At 40.3% G+C, this 26045-nt stretch overlaps 2 protein-coding genes across 2 annotated transcripts in view; both read left to right on the top strand.

The window, feature by feature from the left end:
* LOC308470374 (myosin-1B) overlaps positions 1-18744 on the top strand; it is an 87183-nt gene extending 68439 nt beyond the window's left edge. Inside the window, exons 6-40 of the mRNA XM_080993565.1 lie at positions 638-665; positions 1611-1728; positions 1812-1904; positions 2044-2107; positions 2202-2300; positions 2393-2496; positions 2586-2724; positions 4395-4513; positions 4603-4752; positions 5427-5597; positions 5994-6297; positions 6452-6522; positions 6838-6925; positions 7008-7125; positions 7703-7826; positions 7911-8047; positions 8951-9206; positions 9866-10108; positions 10217-10393; positions 10480-10625; positions 10727-10817; positions 10902-11291; positions 12033-12159; positions 12727-12845; positions 13402-13598; positions 14342-14525; positions 14615-14780; positions 15107-15231; positions 15490-15798; positions 15891-16094; positions 16505-16630; positions 16722-16892; positions 16987-17091; positions 17586-17681; positions 18454-18744. Coding sequence (XP_080849691.1) covers positions 638-665; positions 1611-1728; positions 1812-1904; positions 2044-2107; positions 2202-2300; positions 2393-2496; positions 2586-2724; positions 4395-4513; positions 4603-4752; positions 5427-5597; positions 5994-6297; positions 6452-6522; positions 6838-6925; positions 7008-7125; positions 7703-7826; positions 7911-8047; positions 8951-9206; positions 9866-10108; positions 10217-10393; positions 10480-10625; positions 10727-10817; positions 10902-11291; positions 12033-12159; positions 12727-12845; positions 13402-13598; positions 14342-14525; positions 14615-14780; positions 15107-15231; positions 15490-15798; positions 15891-16094; positions 16505-16630; positions 16722-16892; positions 16987-17091; positions 17586-17681; positions 18454-18606 — 5312 coding nt within the window. The 3' untranslated portion in view covers positions 18607-18744. The remainder of the gene's footprint in view (positions 1-637; positions 666-1610; positions 1729-1811; positions 1905-2043; positions 2108-2201; positions 2301-2392; positions 2497-2585; positions 2725-4394; positions 4514-4602; positions 4753-5426; positions 5598-5993; positions 6298-6451; positions 6523-6837; positions 6926-7007; positions 7126-7702; positions 7827-7910; positions 8048-8950; positions 9207-9865; positions 10109-10216; positions 10394-10479; positions 10626-10726; positions 10818-10901; positions 11292-12032; positions 12160-12726; positions 12846-13401; positions 13599-14341; positions 14526-14614; positions 14781-15106; positions 15232-15489; positions 15799-15890; positions 16095-16504; positions 16631-16721; positions 16893-16986; positions 17092-17585; positions 17682-18453) is intronic.
* A 7000-nt stretch (positions 18745-25744) lies between these two features.
* The window catches only part of LOC308470375 (myosin-4-like), a 37396-nt gene continuing 37095 nt past the window's right edge, over positions 25745-26045 (top strand). The window contains exon 1 of the mRNA XM_080993567.1: positions 25745-25779. The gene's annotated coding sequence lies outside the window, so the exon portion shown is untranslated. The remainder of the gene's footprint in view (positions 25780-26045) is intronic.

Below are 26045 nucleotides of genomic sequence, written 5' to 3'. Positions count from 1 at the left end.
TTGCTGAAATGTGATTCCATTTTTCAGTGTAAATAGAGAATATTCAGTTTGACTCTTAGAAATGAATGGTTTCATATTTTATTCTTACTGGGGAATTCATTCCTTAAACAAAATTCATGCAGAGCTATTTATAATTAATACACACATGCATAAATGGCACACACAGTTTTGAGAGTCATTGGGAAAAGCAATGAATGTGCATTCAAATTATGGAAAACTAATTCAGTTTCCCATTGCTACAGATATTTCATCAAATGGTTTCCACACATTTCTAAGCATACTTTGTAGCCATAGAAGCTATATACTTCCTTAAAAAAAATAAATCTCACAAGCTGTAAAAGATACAAAAGCTGTAAAAAATACAGATGAATGTATTTTGTGTGCATGGCTGAGCTCCTCTAGCATCATAGCATATACACAATCTGGGCTTTGCCCTGCATATTTCTTACCTATTATGACCTGCTTGTATGCAAGCCACTGCAAGTTCTTTAATAATTACATGCAGTGTCATCCTAAGCATGTTTGTTCAGAACCAGGTCCCACTGAGTTTAATGGGACTTTTCCTCAAGTTAGCTCACACTGAACCATAGCTGCACTAAATTAATAACAAGTTCTTTTTTGTTATATATCTTTCCAGATCGTGAGAATCAGTCAATCCTGATTACGTAAGTTTATTTCCTTAATGAAATCAATGCTGACTTTGTGATACAGTACAACAGACAATAAAGGAATTTTGTCAAAACTACCTTATCCTACCAGGGAGGAAAGATTCAATTACATGTATAGTCCTCTTAAATGCTGGTACAGTAAATCTCCAGTGATCTAGTTTTCTGAAAGTTCTACAGTTGCATTATACAAAATTTCAATTTTATTTCTATAGAAGAGGGGCATTTATCTGACCCCCTAGTTTCTTAGTAGGCTTTGAAGAACATGTGCTGCTTGCTGGCTATTCCTCTCTAATATTCCTTTCTAATAATATGGGGAAATGGCAGGGTAATAATAATAATAATAATAATAATAATAATAATAATAATTTATACCCGACCCATTTGGCAGGGTTTCCCCAGCCACTCTGGGTGGCTCCCAACAGAATAATAATAAGAATAAGCAACAAAACATTAAATATTAAAAACTTCCCTAAACAAGGGGGCCTTCAGATGTCTTCTAAAAGTCAGATAGTTGTTTATTTCCTTGATATCTGATGGGAGGGCATTCTACAGGGCGGGCACCACTACCAAGAAGGCCCTCTGCCTGGTTCCCTGTAGCTTCACTTCTCGCAGTGCGGGAACTGCCAGAAGGCCCTCGGAGCAGGACCTCAGTGTCCGGGCTGAATGTTGAGGGTGGAGACGCTCCTTCAGGTATACTGGGCTGAGGCCGTTTAGGGCTTTAAAGGTCAGCACCAACACTTTGAATTGTGCTCTGAAACGTACTGGGAGCCAATGTAGATATTTCAGGACCAGTGTTATATGGTCTTGGCAGCCACTTCCAGTCACCAGTTCAGCTGCCACATTCTGGATTAGTTGTAGTTTCTGGGTCACCTTCAAAGGTAGCCCCACGTGGAGCGCATTGCAGTAGTCCATGTAACGCTCTGATATGTGTTTGATCAACAGTGGAGAATCTGGTGCTGGAAAGACTGTGAACACGAAACGTGTCATCCAATACTTTGCAACAATTGCAGCCACAGGTGACAAGAAAAAGGATGAGCCGGTCGCACAAGGCAAAATGCAGGTAAGCTATTTGTTAGAAAGGATGAAATGTGGTTTTGATGCAGTCTCTATATAATTAATCTTACAATAATACATACATTGCAGGGTACCCTTGAAGATCAAATCATCAGTGCCAACCCCTTGCTGGAGGCTTTTGGAAACGCAAAGACTGTGAGGAATGACAACTCCTCGCGTTTTGTAAGTCTTCTGCAGAATCTGAACATAGTAGTTGACCTTCACTTTTTTAAGGGTGGTCATCATACAGCAAATCTGTAGTAATGTATTTGCAGAATCTGCCTCATAGGATTTGTAATTACATGCCTTTTCTTGTTTAAAGGGTAAATTCATCAGAATCCATTTTGGTGCCACAGGCAAACTGGCTTCTGCTGACATTGAGACATGTAAGGGATGGGATCTTTCTTTCTCTCTCGCTCTCTCACTTGCTTTCTCTTTCACTCGCTAGTTTCTTAATTGGTTGCTTCTGTTTCTTGCCAGATCTGCTAGAGAAGTCCAGAGTTACTTTCCAGCTGAAAGCTGAAAGAAGCTACCACATCTTTTATCAGATCATGTCCAACAAGAAGCCAGAACTGATTGGTAAGAGGCATTTGCTATAGTGGCTGTTGCTAAAATCTTGCGCTGATGCTGGATTATGCAATGGATGAAAATCTGTGCTTCTCCTTATTCAGAGATGTTGCTGATTACTACCAACCCATATGACTTTCACTTTGTGAGTCAGGGTGAGATCACTGTTCCCAGCATAGATGATCAAGAAGAGTTGATGGCAACTGATGTAAGTAGCATGAACAAGTGAGTTTTTTGGCGTATCAACTAGAGGTAATATAAAAAATATTCACTTGCACATCTTGATTCAATTGTCAGAGTGCCATTGACATCTTGGGCTTCAATTCTGAAGAAAAGACAGCCATTTACAAGCTAACTGGAGCTGTAATGCACTATGGGAACATGAAGTTCAAGCAGAAGCAACGTGAGGAGCAGGCTGAGCCAGATGGCACTGAAGGTATTTACAGAATTTGCAATGGGACTATGAGCAAAAGCCTTCAACCAAAAAATGCCCTTAATCCTCAGCTGCTCCTAACTTTCACTTGAACAGCTGAAGTCCAATGCATAAGAATGAGAGCCTAAAGTTACAGTCCGATTAATGTTTACCTGCAAGTTTCATTGTGTTCAATGAGGATTAATTTTGAGTAGACGTGTCTAGCCTTATACTATTTTATATTCATTTTCTTGTCTAAGTCAAGCCAGAAAATGTTTGAAAGTTGATACAATCTAGAAATTTGAATAACAGTGATGGAATTTTGGTTGCCATAGTCCCGCCAAATCTATCCCAACTAATCTCTTAGCCACATTATGGTGACAAACATAGGAGTCAACTCTTAGGTGCTGAGGTCCCTTTGCCGCCCTCCCATAAAGTATTTGAAGGGGCTGTACACAACAAAAAAAGTTAATGGGCATTGCCATTCAAATGGTGTGCACGTGATGCATTTTGGGATCAATTATGCAGGGCAGTGCTTACCCAGCCCCAGCCCAATATCTGATTCAAGTTGACACCTCTAGCGACAAACATGTAGTTTTAGCTGATTAATTTGCTATTATTTTATTTATTAAATTGGTATACTGTCCTTCATCCAAGGATCGCAGGGTGGTTCCCAGCATAGAAATACAAAGTGAGAACACAAAACTCACAATAAAACAAAAACAAACCAATAACTCTTTTCTCCCAAACACATTTAAAAGGTCATAGAATGTTAATCAGCCAAAGGCCTGCTTACAGAGAAACACTTTTGCCAGGCGCCTAAAGATATAAACAAGGCAAGCCTCCCTAGGCAGAGTATTCAACAAATGGGGAGCCATTGCAGAAAAGGCCTGTTCTGGACCTCTCATGAAGAAAGCACACAAAGAAGGGCCTCAGATGATGACTGCAGAATCCAGATAGGTTCATTATGGGGAAAAGCAGTCCTTGAGGTATTGTGGTCCTGAGTCATTTAAGGCTTTATAGGTCAAAACCAGCACTTTGAATTGGACCCAACCACTGCAGTCAGGCCAGGATTGGTATTATTATTATTACCATTATTATTATTATTATTATTTTATCGTTTATACCCTGCCCATCTGGCTGGGTTTCCCCAGCCACTCTGGGAAGCTTCCAGCAAAATATTAAAAAATAATAAAATGTCAGACATTAAAAACTTCCCTGAACATGGCTGCCTTCAGCTGTTTCCTAAAAGCCGTTTAATTCTTTATCTCCCAGACATTTAATGGGAGGGCTTTCCCCTTTCGCCACTGCTGAGAAGACCCTATGCCACCTTGCTCAAACCGCCTTGCTCCAGAGAACAGCCTAACAGCCAAATTCTGTACCAGCTGAAGTTTCTAAACCATCTTCAAAGGCAGCTCTACATTAGTAGTTTCCATGTCATACACCAGGAAGTTAATTTGTGTTCAGAGAGGCAGACCTATTCTTGCTTCTAATCACTGAAAAATCAGTCACATCTTAAAAAAATTAGGGAAAGTATTTTACTACTCTGCTTCTTCTATTTGTATTCCTAGTAAGATCTGTAGTATTTCTAGCAGTATTTCTATACAAGCAGTGTTGTTTATTCATACATTCATCCAATGTATAAAATATTATATACTGGGCTCATAAACCTTTCCTCTTATCTCTGTGCTCAGTTGCTGACAAGGCTGCATACCTCATGAATCTCAATTCAGCAGATCTGCTGAAAGCTCTGTGCTACCCCCGAGTCAAAGTTGGCAATGAGTTTGTCACCAAAGGCCAAACAGTCCAGCAGGTAATGATCTGCAGTACAAAACTCATGGTGGATGGACTCCACTTCGTTGCTCCACTTATATGCTGACTGCTGTCATTCTATTCTTATAGGTGTACAACAATGTTGGTGCTCTGGCTAAGGCTGTCTTTGAGAAGATGTTCTTGTGGATGGTCATTCGTATCAACCAGCAGCTGGATACTAAGCAGCCTAGGCAGCACTTCATAGGAGTGTTGGACATTGCTGGCTTTGAGATCTTTGATGTAAGGAAACAGGGCCTTGATGGAACAGTGTGAGAACAGAGATGTGGTGATTCTGATAGTCACAGTAAAACCTTTAAGCAATTAAAGAGTGTAGTTCAATAATGTTCTCAATGCAAAAGCAATGAAGGAGTGAAATTGTTTCCAAGCCGTTAACTGGAGAGGATGCCAGACACAGAAATATCTGGCAGTGATAAGGAATTGTAGATATGATTTGGTATGAAGAGCATGGTTCATAAATCCAAAGCATCTCTGGAGCGAGACAGAGTGTAAGCAATGTATCTGAAAGCACTGGAAGCAGTAAGTTCAGTGAATATGCATGCATTTGGGCTCAGCAAAGGAGAAAATAATGAGTAGACCTACATGTATGTCCAAAGTTCTTTTCGGTGGCCAAAACCAGCCCGCCCGATCCCAATTTTACTTTGGGGTAAAATTGTAAAAAACAACTTTGGTCGGCCCTCACGCATGTTCACTTCATCAAATCTGGCCCTCTTTGAAAAAAGTTTGGGCACCCTGTGATATGACTTTTAATTACTGTCAAGAACTGTAAAAAAAACCATTAATAATTGCAGAAACCTGAAGAGATGTAAGGTTTTTAATATTAACCATTAGAAAACTAGAATGAAGAATACTGTTAAACATGGTGGTCTCTTATACGATATATTTGCACTGTCTAGTTCAACAGCCTGGAGCAGCTCTGCATCAACTTCACCAATGAGAAACTGCAACAGTTTTTCAACCATCACATGTTTGTGCTGGAGCAAGAAGAGTACAAGAAAGAAGGAATCGATTGGGAGTTCATTGACTTTGGAATGGACCTGGCTGCCTGCATTGAACTCATTGAGAAGGTCTCTTAAAAATTACTTGTTTAGCACATGTGTAACTGCAAACAATCCCTGTTTTAACAAGGTGCTTAAGCTTATGCTTAATTATAAAAATGAATAGCTCCATAATAATAACAGAAATTGTGATGATGCTTTTGTCTAAATTTCATGCAGGACTATGCCATTTTACTAAATGTGCACTATGAATAGTTCACTTTTACTGTCAAATACTAATTACATTAGTTGGTTAGAGTGTGGCACTGATAACACCGGTGTTACAGGTTCAATCCCCATATGGGACAGCTGCATGTTCCTGCATTGCAGGGGGTTGGACTAGATGATCCTCAGGGTCCCTTCCAACTCTACAATTCTATTAATTTAATTTAGTAATTTTACTTTTACTCTCCTTGTTCCCTCCAGCCAATGGGCATTTTCTCCATCCTAGAAGAAGAGTGCATGTTCCCCAAGGCAACAGACACATCTTTCAAGAACAAGCTCTATGAACAGCATCTTGGCAAATGCAAGAACTTTGAAAAGCCCAAACCTGGCAAAGGCAAGGCTGAGGCTCACTTCGCCCTGGTCCATTATGCCGGCACTGTGGACTACAACATCAGTGGATGGCTGGACAAGAACAAGGACCCCCTGAATGAAAGTGTAATTCAGCTCTACCAGAAATCATCTATGAAGACACTGGCTTTGCTATTTGCTGACCGTCCTGCAGAAGGTAATTCCTGCTGCACTTTGCAATTGGCTCATGAGCATAACCCATAATTAGCAACTTAAAGAGATGGTTGCTTTAAATTCTAGTGGTATATGTTTATGTAATTCATTGAAGGATTTTAATTTCATTCATGTATTTTATAATTTTTATGTTTTAGAGGGTGGCGGCGCCAAGAAAGGTGGCAAGAAGAAGGGTTCCTCTTTCCAGACTGTATCTGCTCTCTTTAGGGTAAGCACAACTTCTGTTTGTGAAATGGGGAATAAACTTGCTTTAAATCAATGTCTTTTTCCTAGCTTATATTATGATTTGTCAAATCATAACAAAATCTGAGAGGGAAAAAACATAAACATAAAAGAGATCAATATGTTCAAAATAGATTGTCTACAAAGAGTATATTTATATATCAAAATCTATTTATCTATAGTTATATCTTCAGCAGCTTCCAATGTCAAAGAGGTGGGCTGTGTCTCAGTTGAAAATTTGGCTTCTTTTTGTGTATTAAACATCAACATGCAGGTAAAACAAATATTTCTGACCTCATAGGAGAATTTAAACAAGCTGATGAGCAATTTGAAGAGTACCCACCCTCATTTTGTGCGCTGTCTCATCCCCAATGAAACGAAAACACCTGGTAAGACATTTTAGTAAACATTCTTCGAAAGAGAAGGAAATTCTACCCTGTAGTGTTAATCCATACTTTAATGTTCTCTAAGGTGCCATGGAGCATGAACTTGTATTGCATCAACTGAGATGTAATGGAGTGCTGGAAGGTATCAGAATTTGCAGAAAGGGATTCCCTAGCAGGATCATTTACGGTGATTTTAAACAGAGGTCTGTATATTCCATACTATTTTACTATTATGCTTCTCAGTTCTTTAAAAATATGTTTTCAATACAATGCAGTATAATCCAAAGCACTAAGAAATAAGTCCCACTAAAGTAAAAGTAAGTGTAGTTAGGATTTCAGCCTTTGTACATGTTAAACTTTTAAGAATGCTGAAAATCAACTAAGAACTCACTGATGGATGATTAGTGTATGTTTATATTGAATGTGGTTGAGAGAACTGGGATGAAATAAAAAAAAGGTATATCAGGGATAGGCTGTGTACTTCCTTAATAGCTGTGTACCTCTCTGTACAGCAATGGAACTTCTTATATTGCATCAGCTTGCAGCAGCATAATTAGATAAGCTGAAAGGCCACCTGCAGTAAGATCATGTTACTAAGAAACATCTTTTCAAATGTTCATCATGTTTAAGAAAGTTTCCCTAGACATAAGTTTTACTTCACAGCCAAATTCAGTTTTTAATCTCTTTCAGACATTATTCTGTAACAAAAACAATTGTGGAAGTTAGTGCCAGCTATCATAATACTTTGGCAAAATAAAAACTGTAAGCTTTTCTCAACAGATACAGGATATTGAATGCAAGTGCCGTCCCAGAGGGACAGTTCATGGATAGCAAGAAAGCTTCTGAGAAGCTTCTCGGTTCTATCGATGTTGACCATACCCAATATAAATTTGGCCACACAAAGGTAAAATTACTTTTTATTACAAGACTGTAATATTTGAGTTTGTTGAGACAGTGACCAATACTTTGTAATATTTTCTTTTCCCAGGTCTTCTTCAAAGCTGGCCTTTTGGGTACTCTAGAGGAAATGAGAGATGATAAGTTGGCACAGCTGATTACACGCACCCAAGCTGTTTGCCGTGGTTACCTGATGAGAGTGGAGTTCAAGAAAATGATGGAAAGGAGGTAGAGTTTCATAGTCTGTAACAGGACTCATTGCGTGCCCAGGAGGAGACTCCCCGGCCCCAAGAGACCACCAGAAGGAATAATGACTTGTGACAATGTGTTATGGAATAAAAATTGGCCACAACTTTATTAAACCTTTCAGATGTAGGAAGACCTTGACTTAGGCATTGGGCATGTATCCCTCCCAGCCCCCAGCCGGGGGAACTGGAACTCCTCATGGTGAATGGGATATGGGACATGCACAGCAAGATGCTTGTGTATGTTGGCAGCCCATATCCCCGCAATGCAGGGGAGTTCACTGACAACCTTTCAGTGTATGGCCAGTGACTCCCTTATATAAACCCCTTTAAGAGGGGACCCTGGAATCACCGCTGCGGGGGGGGGGTGAGTCACCACTTCACCCCCCCACCCCATTTAGGGAAGATAGACTAAAGGATTCCGCCCAAGGCCTAAAACCGACAATGCAGGGAAATTCCTTCCCGGCTCTTCAACAGCAACCATCCAAAGATGTAGCAGCATAGGCAAAACATTGTCTAATGCTTTTTGCAGGTTAACGAAAGGGAGGGTTGGGTGGGTGAAGCTCCAGAGCCACCTCCTATTTAAGCAACTGGCCCCACCACCCTGTGGTGCTGATTGGCTGAGGTTTGGCGGAAACCTCCAATGACTAGCACAGGGAGGCAGGCCAGCCCAAACAGCTGGTGGGTCCCACGTGACTGGGGTGCTGTGCGCGGCCCTGCAAAGGGCACCCACAAAGGAAGGTGTCAGCGCTCATTATCAAACTGGCAATGAGTCTAGTTTGATAATGAGTCCATCAACACATGCAGGTTTAATACAGATTAAAGAAACTTGAAAACAAATTTTATTTTGGAATCGTCCTTAAGATCTAGTATGCTTTCTTTACAGAGAGTCTATCTTCACTATTCAGTACAATGTCCGCTCATTCATGAATGTGAAGACTTGGGCTTGGATGAAGTTGTACTTCAAGATCAAACCTCTGCTGAAGAGTGCTGAGTCAGAGAAGGAGATGGCCAACATGAAGGAAGAGTTTGAGAAAACTAAAGAAGAGCTTGCCAAATCAGAGGCCAAACGGAAGGAGCTGGAAGAAAAAATGGTGTCTCTGATGCAAGAGAAGAATGACTTGCAACTCCAAGTCCAATCTGTAAGCATCACTGGTAACATTAAATGTTTTTGTCCTAGTGACTCAATGCCTGACAGATATAGATTGGATACAAGAATTCAAAAAGTGCCGAGAAATTTTGGAGCTAATAAAACTTATTTAAAAAGATAATTATAGATATCAAATACATAATAAAGTGCAGGAACAAGGAAAGATAGAAAGGGAAGAAGAAAAATCCTCAGTTCCACCTCTTCATTTTTATTCATTACTTTTATCCCACATTCCCTTACTTTGCCTGATAACTCTTGCTTCCACACATGTCTCTGCCCACTTCCTCCCTCAACCCACTGCTTAGTTTCTCCCCTGCCTCCAACCCTTGCTCATGTCTCCACTAGCTGCCTTCTCTCTATCTTCCCTATGCTAAACTTCACTGCACACTTTATTACCTTCTTCCCTTGTTCAGTGCCCCCCTTTTCTGCTCTGTTAGCAAAGGCCAAACTTCCCAAAGTAAGACAGATCAAGTTTCCTCCCTGGCCCCTCCCACTCAAACAGTTGCATATCAATGTGCAGATTGTCCTCGAATCCCTGGTAAAGGAATTTTATCAAACTTTTGCTTATGTGGTGTATGTCTCAACTAAAAAACTACTTCTTAACTCAACAAGACGAGAGAGATGCATTAAAAATATGTTTTCAACCTACAGGAATCTGATGGCTTGGCAGATGCTGAGGAGAGATGTGACCAGCTGATCAAAACCAAGATTCAGCTGGAAGCTAAAATTAAGGAGCTGACTGAACGGGCAGAGGATGAGGAGGAAATGAATGCTGAGCTGACAGCCAAAAAGAGGAAACTGGAAGATGAATGCTCAGAGCTGAAGAAAGACATTGATGATCTTGAGTTAACACTGGCCAAGGTGGAAAAGGAGAAGCATGCCACAGAAAACAAGGTAATGATCACAATGTGCTCAGATCTGCAACCAATAGTCAGAATGTGGTACAGTATTGTCATTCCAGGGTAGAATGATATATTGAATCTGTTTGTTCATTTCTAAAAGGTGAAAAACCTCACTGAAGAGATGGCAGTCTTGGATGAGAACATTGCCAAACTGACCAAAGAAAAGAAAGCCCTCCAAGAGGCCCATCAACAGACCTTGGATGACCTGCAGGCAGAGGAGGACAAAGTCAATACTCTGACCAAAGCAAAGACCAAGCTGGAGCAGCAAGTGGACGATGTAAGCACCAACACATGCAGAAGAATAACTGTGGGGGTGAAAGTAGTATTAGAGTGACAAAGTCTTTGTCCCCTCTTTCTCTTTAGCTTGAAGGGTCCCTGGAGCAAGAAAAGAAACTTCGCATGGACCTGGAAAGATCCAAGAGGAAGCTTGAAGGTGATCTGAAGCTGGCCCAGGAATCCACAATGGATTTGGAGAATGATAAGCAGCAGCTGGATGAAAAGCTTAAGAAGTAAGTATGGTTTACTGTCTAGAAGACCTTTTGGGAGCTCTTTATGGCACCCAGCCCTCTTTCAATTTGACTGAGAAAACCTTGTGTTTTGTTATGAAAAGGAAAGACTTTGAAATCAGCCAGCTACAAAGCAAAATTGAAGATGAGCAGGCCTTGGGCTCCCAGCTTCAGAAGAAGATAAAGGAGTTACAGGCAAGTCAAGCATATATTGACTCCATCATATGAAAATCAGTTCATCAGGGAAGACTCTGTTAATGGCTGCTTCTCTTTCTCTAGGCCCGTATTGAGGAACTGGAGGAAGAGATTGAGGCTGAACGTGCATCTCGGGCCAAAGCAGAGAAGCAGCGGGCTGATCTCTCCAGAGAACTTGAAGAGATCAGTGAGCGTCTGGAGGAAGCTGGTGGGGCAACCGCAGCTCAGATTGAGATGAACAAGAAACGTGAGGCAGAATTCCAGAAAATGCGCAGGGACCTTGAAGAAGCCACTCTGCAACATGAAGCCACATCGGCTGCTCTCCGCAAGAAGCATGCAGACAGTGCAGCTGAACTTGGGGAACAAATTGATAACCTGCAACGTGTGAAACAGAAGCTGGAAAAGGAGAAGAGTGAGCTGAAGATGGAGATTGATGACCTTGCCAGTAATATGGAATCTGTCTCTAAATCTAAGGTATTGTACTTCAGTGCATTAGGGAAGGGATGCAAGAACTACTGCATCATCTCATAAGCATTTGACACATGTTTTTCTAAGAGCTAAGCTGCCAGAACATCTCTAAACCTGACCTTAGGCTAAAGTTGAAGCAAAGTCAGATTGTATAGCATAAGCAAATGAAGCAGTACTAAAAACATATTCTGGATGCCAAGAATTACTTGTTAAAGTACACTATATATGAAAATGGGCAATATTTTTAATGATTAGACTGTAAAAGTTCTGCTCCTAAGTGTACAATACAGTATTTAATTACTGCTGGGTAGTCAATGTAATTGCTAGATGAATTAATTAGGTGTTTATATATTTTATCACCTATAAAGAATATACAGGTAAACACATTCCTCCATTATTTCATGAAATTATGTTGTATGTGTTAATATATTGAAGACTTTGTGTTCAAAGATTGCCTATAAGAATCTGACTTGAGGAAGGCAATCAAATTAATAGATTGCAGCACAGCTATTGGATTTTAGCTCTTTGCAAAGTTTGTAATTTCCATATCAAATTGTGCCAAACTTCAGAATTTGGTTTAAATGTATGCTGTCATTTACTTAGGCTGCAATGAAACTTATATTTGCATAAATACAAATTTATAAATTATCTGTCTTTTTTCATAGTTTTGCTTTCTTTTTAAAGAATGTTCTTACTAATATATCAGTTTGAAGACTATTTCAATGTTTTTCCAATTGCCCATTTCAGTCAGCTCTTGAGAAATTATCCCGCTCCTTGGAAGATCAGCTGAGTGAGGTTAAAGCAAAGGAGGAAGAGCACCAGCGCACAATTAATGACCTGACTGCTCAAAGAGCACGTCTGCAGACAGAAGCAGGTAAGGCACATGACTGGTTACATACTGCAAGTTACACACTGTAACACATTATATACACTGTGAAAGTTGTTTGTAAATTCTCGTAAGAAATGTAACTTGCAGCTGATTTTAAAATCAAAGGATCACAACATTGAAAATGTGAAGAATAGCATTATTCAACACTAAATTACGTAATTAATGTATCAAGGTTGTGATTCCAAAGTCAAAGAGTGGCACGTGGTCTCTAAGCAAGTGCTCTCAGCCAATGTACAGTCTTTTCTACATTCAGATCATTCCACTTTTTGTAAAGTTCTAAACTTTTTACTTCTACATCTGTGGTGCAAGCTCTCCTGATCTGAGTACTTGTGTATATCACAGCAGGAAGAAAAGTGAAAGTGTATGCTCTTCTCAATTAGTATTTGAGGAGTGTGTGGTTTATGTGGCATTATGTTTAAGCTCAGATATGACTGTATAGCTAATTTTATTATTTTTAAACTCCCAGTTGTTCCTGTTCTTCTTGAGTACAGTTTTTTCAGTCAACTTTATTCCAGTCCTATTAAATACTCTATTCTCTTTTGCTCTTCTCAGGTGAATTTGCTCGCCAAGTAGAAGAAAAAGATGCTTTGATTTCCCAACTTTCAAGAGGCAAGCAAGGTTTTACTCAACAGGTTGAAGAACTGAAGAGGCAACTTGAAGAAGAAACAAAGGTGGGTATTATGACTAGATCTAGTAAATGGATTTTCAGTGCTGTATTGCAAATCCTGCACGCTGCTGTACAGGGCTAAAGTGTTATGGAAATATCTTAGAAATTTTATTCTTTTTGTTTAAAAATTATACCACCTTTTATCCTCCATCTTTTATCCTTTGAGTTGCTCAAAGCAGTTTACAGTTCAAAAGCGACCATAAAAGCAACAATAATCCAACCATCAAAACACAAATTAACAAACTAAAAACAGCACATTGTACAGACAAAACCATATGTAATGAACTGATATTTGAGCTGTACAGCAATGTCATGGAAATAAATCCCCCCCCCCCAAAAAAAAATTACTTAGGCTAGGGATGGGGAATCTGTGTTCCTCCAGGTGTTGTTGGACTCCCATCATCCCTGACCATTAGTCATACTGGTTGAGGCGATGGGAGCTGGAAGTCCATGGGTTTTCCATCTCAGACTGCAGTCCTGAACATACTTGCTAGGCAGAAAGATCCACGGAACTCAGGAGACCTAGGCAAATCACTTAACAAATATTTTAATTTCTCCAGGCTAAGAATGCATTGGCCCATGCCTTGCAATCTGCTCGTCATGACTGTGACTTGCTCAGGGAACAATTTGAAGAGGAACAGGAAGCAAAGGCTGAGCTGCAACGTGCTATGTCCAAGGCAAACAGTGAGGTTGCCCAATGGAGAACCAAATACGAGACTGATGCAATCCAGCGCACTGAAGAACTAGAAGAGGCCAAGTATGTTGGGGAGATTGAGATAAAAAGTGTTATTCTGCTACAAAATGTTGCAATATTTTTGACTAGGAATTCAAAAATTGCAACTCTCCATTCTCGCTTGGAGTGGTTAAGAGACTGCTTGCTTGTCCACATGCACCCTAGGCTGCTCCTCTGCTGCTCTGGGCTGTTACAGCAGCCCTGTGGCCCGTTTCCCAATCAGCCAGTGGCACTATTAGAAGTGTGAGCAAAGTGCCCAGAGAAACTGGAGCACTCGAGGAGGGGGGTGAGAGTTGCAGGAGGAAAGAAAAGGGAGGGAGGTGCACAAATGATGGTGGGGCGCACCGATACAGCTCCTTGCCATGGGTACAAGATCATCTGGGTATGCCTCTGTTCTCATTCAGGAAGTCCCTTTCCTGCCAGCCAATCAGTGAGGGTTTGGAGGCTTCTAGGCCACCAACGTAGCACTCACTTCTTCACCAATCAGCCAGCCCATTTCATTCCTACACAACACCCAGGTTTTCCCACTGATTCAGGGTTCTGTGGGTACTTAGCATTCAAAGTCCTCACTGGGCTGTTTTGGGGGTTCTCCCACAAGTTCTCCCCAAATGTTTTTTATACTTTTGGACACCTTGGGGTTCCCTCCTTCTGTCCCTCTATGATGTCTGTAACAGAAGTTATGCAATGCTTATGGTAGGATAATAGACCTTCCTGCTTACCCAAGCAGATTCATGCAATTTACTACTGACTTTTTTATCTTCTTCAAGGAAAAAACTTGCCCAGCGCCTGCAGGATGCTGAAGAGCACGTAGAAGCTGTGAATTCCAAATGTGCTTCCCTTGAGAAGACAAAGCAAAGGCTACAGAATGAAGTGGAGGACCTGATGATTGATGTGGAAAGGTCCAATGCAGCCTGTGCAGCTCTAGATAAGAAGCAGAAGAACTTTGATAAGGTATTTTTTGACTTTTTTTTAATGAACATATTGCATGAAGTTCTCAGGTCTAATGAATTCATTGCTTATTTCTTGGTGGTGTTTTGCAGATTCTGGCAGACTGGAAACAGAAATTTGAAGAAGCCCAGTCTGAACTGGAAGCTTCCCAGAAGGAGTCTCGCTCTCTCAGCACAGAGCTCTTTAAGATGAAGAATGCTTATGAAGAATCCTTGGATCACTTGGAAACCTTGAAGCGTGAGAACAAGAATCTCCAACGTAAGTTAATAATTGTATATTCTAAGAAGCAGGTTTAGAATACTATAGGCACAAAACTGAGAAGCTATGTCTTACTTCCAAAGAACCAGCTGAATCATATAACTTCAAACAAGCCTTCTCCCTGATTCCAGGACAGACCCTGGTGTCCATAAGGTCATGCACTGTGCATGCCAAACAACTAATCTATTCCACAAGGATGAGCTGAAATTAAAAAATAAAGCACTTTACCCCTCACCCCCATCCCACCCTAATGCTGTGTATCATCATCCATATTACAACAACTAAACTATTCATCTATTTCTCTTTACTTTGTGTAAAACCAATAGAGGAGATTTCTGATCTCACGGAACAGATCGCTGAGGGTGGAAAGGCTATCCATGAATTGGAGAAAGTGAAGAAGCAGATTGAGCAAGAGAAGTCTGAACTGCAGGCTTCTCTAGAGGAAGCTGAGGTACACACACACATATATATATCATTCTTCTTAGAGAAAACAGGATAAAAGTATCTTGTTCTATGATATAAAACACTCAAAGAATTACTAACAGTGTTAACAGAATCATGATGGACACTTCTGTTTTGCTGTTGACTGGAGGAAAGAATGCACAAAATATTTCCTTTTAAAGATGATGTCTAATGCATTTTTAAAAAATGGAGAGGGGGCACTTATTTTAGTCTATTATTAATAGCTAATATAAATGGCTTTCTTAAGGCCTCACTGGAACATGAAGAAGGCAAAATCCTCCGCATCCAACTAGAGCTCAACCAGGTGAAGGCTGATATTGACAGGAGAATTGCAGAGAAAGATGAAGAAATTGATCAGCTGAAGAGGAATCATCTGAGAGTAGTAGAGTCCATGCAGAGCACACTAGATGCTGAAGTCAGGAGCCGGAATGATGCCCTGAGAGTAAAGAAGAAGATGGAGGGAGATCTGAATGAAATGGAAATCCAGCTGAGCCATGCCAACCGCCAAGCTGCTGAGGCATTAAAGAACCTCAGGAACACACAAGGGCAGCTTAAGGTATCTACAGTACAATGCCACACAGTTGAAAGTGAAATCTGGAATTGCCATGTAATTAAGGACTTTGTATCTCATAATAATTTGTTTGATAGGATACACAACTGCACTTGGATGATGCTGTTCGGAGCCAGGAAGATCTGAAGGAGCAAGTGGCCATGGTTGAGCGCAGAGCTAATCTGATGCAGGCTGAGATTGAGGAGCTCCGTGCAGCTCTGGAACAGACAGAGAGGGGCAGGAAAGTGGCTGAACAGGAGCTTCTGGATGCCAGTGAGCGTGTGCAACTTCTTCACACACAGGTAAGCTTCTAATATTGTAATGTGCCCCACCTTTCATTAACTGGTAGAGAAGAGCAGGCTGTTTATCTCTGGGGATGTTCTCTTCCATCCTGCTCCACCTTTAGCCATATTACTTGAAGGAAACAAAGCTATGCCTAAATAATCTTTGCTTGCTCTTATACAAAACGTCTGTGGACATGACTATTTAGCTTATTTCTCTATGATTAGATTCAATGGTATGCATACTATGATATTTCCATCTCATTTGAAACTCTGGGGATTTAGGAATAAGAAATTCCAGGCAACTATTTGAGGCAGAGCTTCATTGAGTTCATTTCTAAGTAGATGTCATTGTTTCCTGCCTTTTAAAAATTCTGTCTTAGCTGTTTTAAGGCAATTTTTCAAATACTGTATGTTTTTCCCCCAAACAGAATACCAGCTTGATCAACACCAAGAAGAAGCTGGAAACAGACATTGCACAAATCCAAGGTGAAGTGGAAGAGACTATTCAAGAAGCCCGCAATGCAGAAGACAAGGCCAAGAAGGCCATCACTGATGTGAGTTGCAGGGAGTTTCCTTTTGAGATCTGAACCTGTATACATTTAGTATGGCTGATTTCTTGAACTGGTTTGGCAACTTTATTAATAGGCGGCCATGATGGCTGAGGAACTCAAGAAGGAACAAGACACCAGTGCCCATCTGGAGAGGATGAAGAAGAACTTGGAGCAGACCGTAAAGGACCTGCAACACCGTCTTGATGAGGCAGAACAGCTGGCAATGAAGGGTGGCAAGAAGCAGCTCCAGAAACTGGAGCACAGAGTGCGTATTCCTCATATATCTGTAGTCTTTATACATTTTGAACGTAAAGAATGCAATGGAATGCAAATTCTCCCTTCTTCTGTGCCTTCCTTAGGTACGTGAGCTGGAATCTGAAGTTGAGAACGAGCAGAAGCGTGGTGCTGATGCTATCAAGGGTGTGCGCAAATATGAGAGACGGGTCAAGGAGCTGACCTACCAGGTGAGGGTGATAAATGTTTTTTCAATAATACAGTGAAAGAAATGCTACTGAAGTTATTGAACACTCAAACTGGAAATGTTTAATAGTAGTGAAATAGAGTGAGAGAAATTCTTTTCAAAAATATTTTCTTCATCAAAGGTTTGTAATGGGGTAAATTACATGAACTCTTTATTTTCCCCTATTACAATATGAGCAGCTCCATCACTTATATCATCATATATCATCACTTATATCATCATAAACATGTCACTGCATTCCCATGCCCTGATATCCCCAACCAACCAAAAATGCGGCCAATGCACAGCCCCCTGCCAAAAAAACATTAATAGCTATTCATTTCCTCTTATCAAGCCCTTAACCTCTCTAATCCATGGAATGCTCTCCCACAACACATAGTGCAAGTTTCACTCTAGAAAAATATATTATTTAAGAAAATCAAACTGAGGAATGAATTTTAAATTATATAAACTCACTTTTTTCTTCCATTTGTTCAGTCTGAGGAAGATCGGAAGAATGTTCTGAGGCTTCAGGATCTGGTGGACAAACTGCAAATGAAAGTGAAAGCTTATAAGAGGCAATCTGAAGAAGCTGTAAGTATTGCACTGAAGATGGAACAATGGTTACATTTCAAATAAATCTGATTATATTTACTGTAATGAGTTTCATTAAAATGCCTGTGGGCCAAAGTCCTAAACAGTGGCACATTATCTGATACTACAAATAAGGAAAGCAAGAATCAAAAGGAAACTGTGAGATGGAAATACTGATTAAGTAATGAACGCAAGAATATTGCATAACACAAATATGGAGAATATCATTTTTAAAAATGAGTTATAATAAAGGAGTGGATAGTTACACTTTAACAATTTTGACTTATGTGTATCTGTCATATTTTTAATTGGGAGTCTAGACTAGATTTCTCATAATTTTTTCCTTGACAGGCAGAAAATTAAGAACTTAACATTTTCCCAGCATGGAGAAAACTATATGTTGAATCCAGACTTAATTAAACTTAGAGTGGACCCACTGAAATAAATGAAACTTAAATTAGTCATGACTAAGAAGACTCTACAAGATTTCAATGGATCTACTACTTAGGCAGTCTTGCTAGCCTGGTTTATATTTTAACACTTGCTAGGATTATAGGGATGATGATGATGATGATTAGTATTAATTTATATCCCACCCATCTGGCTGGGTTTCCATAAACTGGTGCCCACAAACTTGTAACAATAGTTAAATCACATAATCACATAATGAAGAATCAAGACATTAGCATCCTGCTCCCAATCACCTGGTTATGGTTGAAATAAAAGAGAAGTTGGATTTTTAATAATATGGTTTTCATAATTTTATTGTCAGGAGGAACAATCCAACCTCAACCTCTCCAAATTCCGCAAGATTCAGCATGAGCTGGAAGAAGCTGAAGAGAGGGCTGACATTGCAGAGTCACAGGTCAACAAACTGCGGGTGAAATCCCGTGATGCTGGAAAGGCAGTCAAAAGTGAAGAATAAGCATGTATAGAAACTTCAAGGTGACTGAAGAAATACACAAAATGTGAAGCTCTTCATCACTTTGATGTGTAATTATTGTTTGTTCTGTCCTCGGTGTCTAGGAAATAAAGACTGTAGAAACCTTTGCATACATAAAAATGTGCCATCCTTTTTGTGAATCTCACCCTCCTGGTGTTATCTCAAGCTTTTCCTCATCTGGTGGGTCTCCAAAGTGGTGAATAAGATTAAGTGAGCACTTAGACTAAGATTAAGTAGTCAGTTGTGACTGTAGTAGTTATTCTATTCACATATAGCTGTTCTTTTTTTGTGCCTCAGTTTTCTGATTATCAAAACTAAAATGCAAGTACTGTACTTAAGAAGAGCCTAAAAGCCCATCTAGTCTAGCATCCTATTTCCTATGGTGGCCAACCAATTGATTCTGCAAAGTCAACAAGAAAGACATCAAATGCAGTAGTTCTCCTTTATTTGTTGCCTCTCAGCAGCTGAGTTTCAGAGGAATCACTGGATATTTTTTCATTTGTTTACAATGTTCATATGCTGCCTTTCAGGCCAAAGCTTTCCTAAAGAAGCTTATGAAACATTATTAAAAGCCACAGTTCAAATTTTAAAACACAAATGAAATAATTCAAATAATTCAAAGCAACATCAGATTAAAACAATTTAAAATCAAACTTACAGAATGCAGACTTAAACATTTTTCACTTCCATTTAAAAACAGAGCAAACCTATTTCTTTGGGATAGAGTTCCAAGGGTATGTGGCCACCATTGAAAAGGCCCCGTCTCTAGGGACCAACTAGTATGAGGGACTTATGGCAAGCCAATGAGCAGGGCCCCAGAGGTTATACCTGCCCCTTGCAGTTAACAGCAATTGACAAAACGTATATCCCTGGTGTACAGGTGTTACCTGAGCTTCTGGCTTAGGAAACAAACGAAACAACAACCACCACCCCAAATTAGCACCCCAGACAGGAGTTTCTGCTCTCATTCGGGACTTGTTTTACTGTATGTCCAAAATGTAATTTTTTGAACATTTAAAGTCCAACCAGTCCAGCAGTATATATAGTAAGAGAAAACCGAGTGGGAGGTGGGCAGGGCGTAGCTTTGCCAAAACCTATACAACTTACTCTCACTTTACATTAAAATAATAATAATAATAATAATAATAATAATAATAATAATAATAGGTTGAGATTCCTGCATTGCAGAGGGTTGGACTAAGATGACCCTCAGGGTGCCTTCCAATTTTATGGTTCTATGATAATGGAGAGCTGGGAAAACCCACCATTCCCTGGTCTACATTTATTTATTTCCCAACCCTGAGCACAGTGGCTTTCCCTTGCTTCCCGGGCTTCCCACAGCCCAGTCAGCATCCTCTGATTTGCATTATTCTGCCTTTTTGTGCCTGGACCCCTGGAACCAAACACTTCTGTTGAGTGCTGGACAAACTGTACCTTCCTTTCACAACAAAACTAGGTGTAGGGGCTGGTGCAGAAAATTTCCATCTAATTTACTTAAATGATTTATTTTTTAGAGAAACATCCCATTTTACCCACACCACAATTACAAGAGCATAGGCTAGAGAGTGATTCAACACCCTATACTGCAGGACACACAACCACGCAGGGAGAACCGAATGAGATTATGGGATGTGCAGCATGGAACTGACTGTCTCCTCAAGCCACACAGATTTAAGGGTTCTTAAGGGGAACTCTGGTGAAGGGAAGCTATGGAGAGTGCTTTGCAAAAAAAGGGGGGGACATTAGATAAAACAATGATCTGTTCCTGGGTACAGAAGAACCAACCTTTCCCCTAAAAGGAACAATACTTACAGATAGCTGTGGAAAACACTGTTCAGCGGCGGACCAAGGAAGGCAGCGTGTTTCAGAGATTGAAATCACAGACCAAAGAATCTAGCGGAGCTTATATCAAATGGCGCCCTTTACTAAACAAGCTCGCTTCAAATTCCTCTTTCTGTGTGTCTCTCTGCAGTTTGTTGGGGTACTTCCTGATGGCCGTTCCCTGCTCTTGTCCTCTGTGTCAGTGGTTTATTCTGTCTACTGCTCCAGCTTTCCTACTTAGTTCCATGCTCATTTATGCAATGGGTTGCACGCACATAAGTTTTACTTAGTGTAGTAGGCCCATTGAAATTAATGGAACCAAATAAAACAGTTGGACATTATAAATCCTCTGTGAATATTCTACAGTACAGAGAAATTTGGAGGAACTGATCCCTCAAAAGAGATTTCTCCTCAGACTGACCACCCACCCAGTGACAGCTGGTTCTAATAAGTTCTTACAGGAATTTGCTTTTACTCCATGCAGCTCTTGTTTAGACAGGCCTTCTGGCTCTTCCTCTCTACAGAGGCCTCCAGATATGATTTTCAAGGCCTGACACTTCCAGATAATTTCCTAGGAAAATGTATCAAAGGCAAACAGTTGAAACACATAAAATTTACTGCTTAGGCTTATGTTGAAGAGAAAGTCAATGTTAAATGAGGAAACTATTGCGAAAAAGCGGTGTAGGATCTGATGCCCCGGCCATAAGAACAGTACACTGCAGTTTTACTACTCATTCTGTTCCCACAGGAAATCTGGTAAACCAGTTCAGAGGGGGTGGGAGTGATTGGATTGAAGGTACAGATCCCTGACAGAATTCTTGGCAGTCTCACTAAATTACAGCTGCCAGGATAATTTGGGGAAGCCATGGCAGTTAAATGGGGGTGGAACTAAATATAATTTGTTATTCAGGGTATATTCAAACGGATAAAAGGTAGAAGCCATCTTTCTTCCACATGGAGAGCATACCGTCCAACATTTCTCCACTGAAAATAGGAACGTCCCATTCCATAATGATAATTTTACTACAGTATTTATACTCCACACATCCACTCTGGGCAGCTTCCAACATATATAAAAACATAATAAAACATTAAACAAAACTTCCCAATACAGGATTGCCCTCAGACAGCTTGGGGGTCAGATAACTTCATACCCTCCAATATTTCTCCAATGAAAGTAGAGACATCCTAAGGAAAAGTGGGACATTCCAGGATCAAATCAGAAACTGGGACGGCTTCTCTAAATCAGAGCCATCCCTGGAAAATAGGGGCACTTGGGGGGTCTGGGAGAGCCTACATATTTAATAGGTTGTATGAAAGTTATAAACTCAGGTATAGTATTTCCCATAATGGATTCAACAACCTAGCCTGGGCCACTAACACCTTCTGAGAGTGACAGAACTCTCTGCTGATCTCAGCATCCGATAGGGTCTTTGGGAAACAGGGTAGTGGTGTTTCAAATATTTGGGCCTACATCATTTAAATGGAGCAACTTTAATTGGGCCCTGAAATGCAGTGGCAATCGATGCAGCTGTTTAAAAACAGGGGTTATAGGAGATCTAAAGGGAACCCCAGTCAGTAAACTGGCAGCTGCATTTTGGACCAGTTGACGTTTCCAAAGTCATCTTCAAGGGCAGCCCCATGTAAAGCACATTGCAATAATTCAGTTTGAAATTTATCAGAGCATGGAGTACAGTTGCCAAGTCATTTCAAGTTCACAATGAGATGCAGCTGGAACTGGAAATAGGCACTCCTTGCCACTGAGACCACCTGAGCCTCTAGTGACAGTGTTGGATCTAGGAGTGTTGGAAAAGAGAACACATCTATCTTTTCAGAATTCAGCTTCAATTTGTTGGCCCACATCCAGCCCATCACTGCTTCCAAACACTTGTTTAGCACCTCAGCCATCTCTCCTGATTCAGATGGAACTGAGAGATAGAGCTTCACTCCAAAAGTCACAGTAGTTTCATACTGGTGTTACATAGCATGAGGGCCAAGATGGAACCCTTCAGAATACCACAGGAAAGTTCCCATGATATCATACAGTGATCCTCTGGCCCATAATTACCGTACTTTTCCGTGTATAAGATTAGGGATTTTTTTACTAAAAAATAATGTTAAAGGGGGGGGTAGTCTTATACACAGGAGCAATCTCCCCCCCCCCCCAATTTTCTTCATTTTGAGGCCTCCAAAATAGGGGGCATCTTATACATGGGAGCGTCTTATAGACAGAAAGCAGTCCTAAAGATTTTGACTAAACTGCGGGAGGCAGTGGAAGACAGGAGTGCCTGGCGTGCTCTGGTCCATGGGGTCACAAAGAGTCGGACACAACTAAACGACTAAACAACAACAACAAAAGTCCTAAAGATAGGAGCAAAACCATGGAAGAACAATGCCCTAAACCCCCATTTTCCTGAGCCAATCCCAAAAGATATCATGGTCAACAGCATCAAAAGCTGCCAAGCGTTCAAGGAGAATGAGCAGGGTTGGACTCCCCCATCTCTCTCCTGACAAATATCATCAACCAGGATGACTAGGACAATTTTAGTGCCATGACTGGTCCTGAAGCTGAATTGAAATTGACCTGATATTCAGTTTCCTCCAAACATTCCTGAAACTGAACTGCTGCCACATTCTTGAGTAGGGCCACAGGACAATGGTTATTTAACAATTCCAGGTCCAGGGAGGTTCTCTTAAGGAGGTAATGCAGCACTGCTTTCTTCAACGTCTAAGCAATGATTCTGAAACATACTAAAGAGTAGCAGAAAGGACCCAAATGCTTGAGATGCATGTGTGTGTATGTGTGTGATGTGCCTTTTACTCTGACCAATAGACATCAGAGCAAATTTCACTGCCACCACAAAATTCCTTAGGGGATTCGTAATGCAGCAGGAATTTTAAGCTGTCTGGAACCTCTTGAATTAACTCAAGTTCTATAAGTTTTTGATCTGGCAAAGCAGCATTGTGCAGCAATAATGAATGAGAACGAAACATTATTGCATATAGCATTTTGCTGGCAGTGTGAACCCCTGAGAATCTCCCAGCATCACAGCAGTCTAGGTTACTTCACTATGACTAGATGGCACACAGTAGTTGCCTGTAGGCTCAGCCCACCAATGAGGCATGGGGAAGTGACCACCTCCTGCTGCAGACTCAGGACAAGCTCAGTTGGGAGGTGCAGCAGATCTGTTCCTATCACCACCCGCTGTGTGCCATCCGGGAAGAGGAAGCCACAGCCTTAAGAGAGAAGGCTAACTGAAAAGGCACTCAAACCTCTCCTTCTCTAAAACATTCCAGACTACAGTATTACCTGCCAAGCCTTTTGTTCAAAATTCCACAGGGGGCTTATTGTGTATTGAGCTTCTTTATAAGTGGCATGCTTTTTCTTGCAGATGCTTGACCTTTGTTTTGTTAACAGAGGACTAGATTTAAGACTTTTGTTGTGCCAATCAAGGTATTGCCACTATTGTTGCTCCTCACACACTGTTTTTGGTTTAAAACAAACAAAGAAAGAAACATAGGCACAGACCTTGCAAAGGGCGTATTCACTCTCCAGCTTCTATTCAATTCTCAGCCCCTATCCTTCTTAGCCTCCCTAAGGATGTTGAGCTTCTTACAGGCCATTTTATTAGCCGCCACCCCCAATCCCCATGTGAAATTGTGACAGGTCAGATTGGTCCTGCTTAGGATCTTACATGACTCTATGAGAATTCAGCCAGTATGTGACACCCGCCTCTTCATCCACAACCACGCATATTTAGAAGGAAATAAGTTCTGTGCTCTTCTATTGGCTCCAGATATTATTATTAGCTTGGAATATGATCATGTCTTCTGGGGCTTATTGGTATCTAAGGAGGAGTGCAATAATGGTTTTAACAAGGTCCGGAAGGGTTCTTTTCATTAGACATGAAGTGACTTTCTCTTGTACAGTTCTGAGGGAATCAGAATGGGGAATCTTGAAGAACTGCTTTAACCTTGAGGAAATGAACTGACAGCTGACAGTAATGGAGAGGTAACACTTGTTTGTGAAAGAATGTGGCTGCTGATTCCTCTGATGTTACGCATTTTACTTTGAAGTTTCAGATTTGGAGTTCTCTAAAATCTCTATTTAAAAAATAATAATCAAAAATATTCTGAGAGGTAATATCTACCCAGCCCAATTTACTGTTGTATTAACCAAGCTTAATAATGTGCTTAAAATGCAAACTGGTTTCAAACGTTTGTAAGATCATATTCTAAAATTGTAAACTAGCTTCCTATCTGTGTGGGTGAAGGGATTTCAGAAGGTTAGAGAACTGATTTGCTCTCTTGCTTTTGAGTAGACACTGTTAATTTAATATGAATGAAGAAAATTAATTCCCTTGGACCTCTTAACAAGCCATTTCTTGCTTGAGTGATGTTCCATTGGAATATACAGATTTTTCCCTATTTGAGACATCACCACAACCCTCTAGACTAGAGTTTTCTGCATTAGGTATGGAAGCTGGCAGTGGGTGATATAATGTCAGAGGAGGAAAAGAAATTTCTGACCAGCTGACTCCTTGTAACCTTTAGCTAATCATGTCCCTCCCTTAATTAACAGAAAGAGCATGTGAGATCAGGTCTTCAACACATTTGCAACTAAAGAATAAATTATTAATTCACCAAAAATAGAGGCCTAGAATGCTGCGTTGGCAGATGGCTGTGTATAAAGGCTGTAAGGCCCAAGGCTCCTTGATTCTTCACTAGTTCACTATCTCAAGGTAAGTCACAGTCTTTGCTGTGTTCTAAGGAAGCCAGAACTTTTGCCCTTGTTCAAGGCTTTATGTGACTGCTTCTCCAGATATCCTAATATAATGCTGAGTGTCAATAGCATTAATACAGTTGTGGTTACAGTTGCAGGAATGTACATTTATTGGCCTTTCCATAAATGCCATTTTACAGATTTATTATTGTTCCAAATTTCTCAGATGCAAACTTTAAAAAAATCCAACATGCCAAAAGAAATGCAGATAAAGTAAATATATAATATGTTTCATAATTAATAATTTATTTGTTTAAAAGTATGCTTATTACTGATAGTAGGGGATAAATGCAAGAACAAGTCTGTATTTGAATACAAGTGTTCTTGCTCCTAGGTGGCAATATTAGTAAGAAATAGTAAATAATTTGATTTGCTGTAAAATGCAGTTTTTTCAGTTATGCCCTTTATTGCAAATTCACTGTTTTGGATTAAAATATCAAGGAAATTCAGCTATATACCAAGTCCATGCTATTTTTCGGATTAATTTCTTTACTTCTTTCTGTTCACATTCAAAAGATTCAGATCTTAATCTGCCTTCTTAGTGACTGAAGGTAAGAACCATTTCATTTTAAATTCAGCATGCATGAATGGTTACAATACAAATAACCAGTATACTTAAATACGGTGCACAGTACTGCACAGAACAAACTAAAGCAGAATAAATCCACCACTATTTCACTATCGTTGTCAAGAAGATGTTACAGAATACATGCACAATACAACATCAGTCTGGGGAGGGCCAGAATCTCTTGCTCTTTTAACATTCACAAATGCATATTTTCTTAGTGTGGGACCATAATAAGGAGAATGTAAATGT

This window comes from Podarcis pityusensis (genome assembly GCF_964106645.2).
Source record: "Podarcis pityusensis genome assembly, chromosome: 2".
In the NCBI taxonomy this organism is placed as follows: domain Eukaryota; kingdom Metazoa; phylum Chordata; class Lepidosauria; order Squamata; family Lacertidae; genus Podarcis; species Podarcis pityusensis.
Note: the sequence above shows the minus strand (reverse complement) of the source record. Positions and strands in the feature narration are given on the sequence as shown.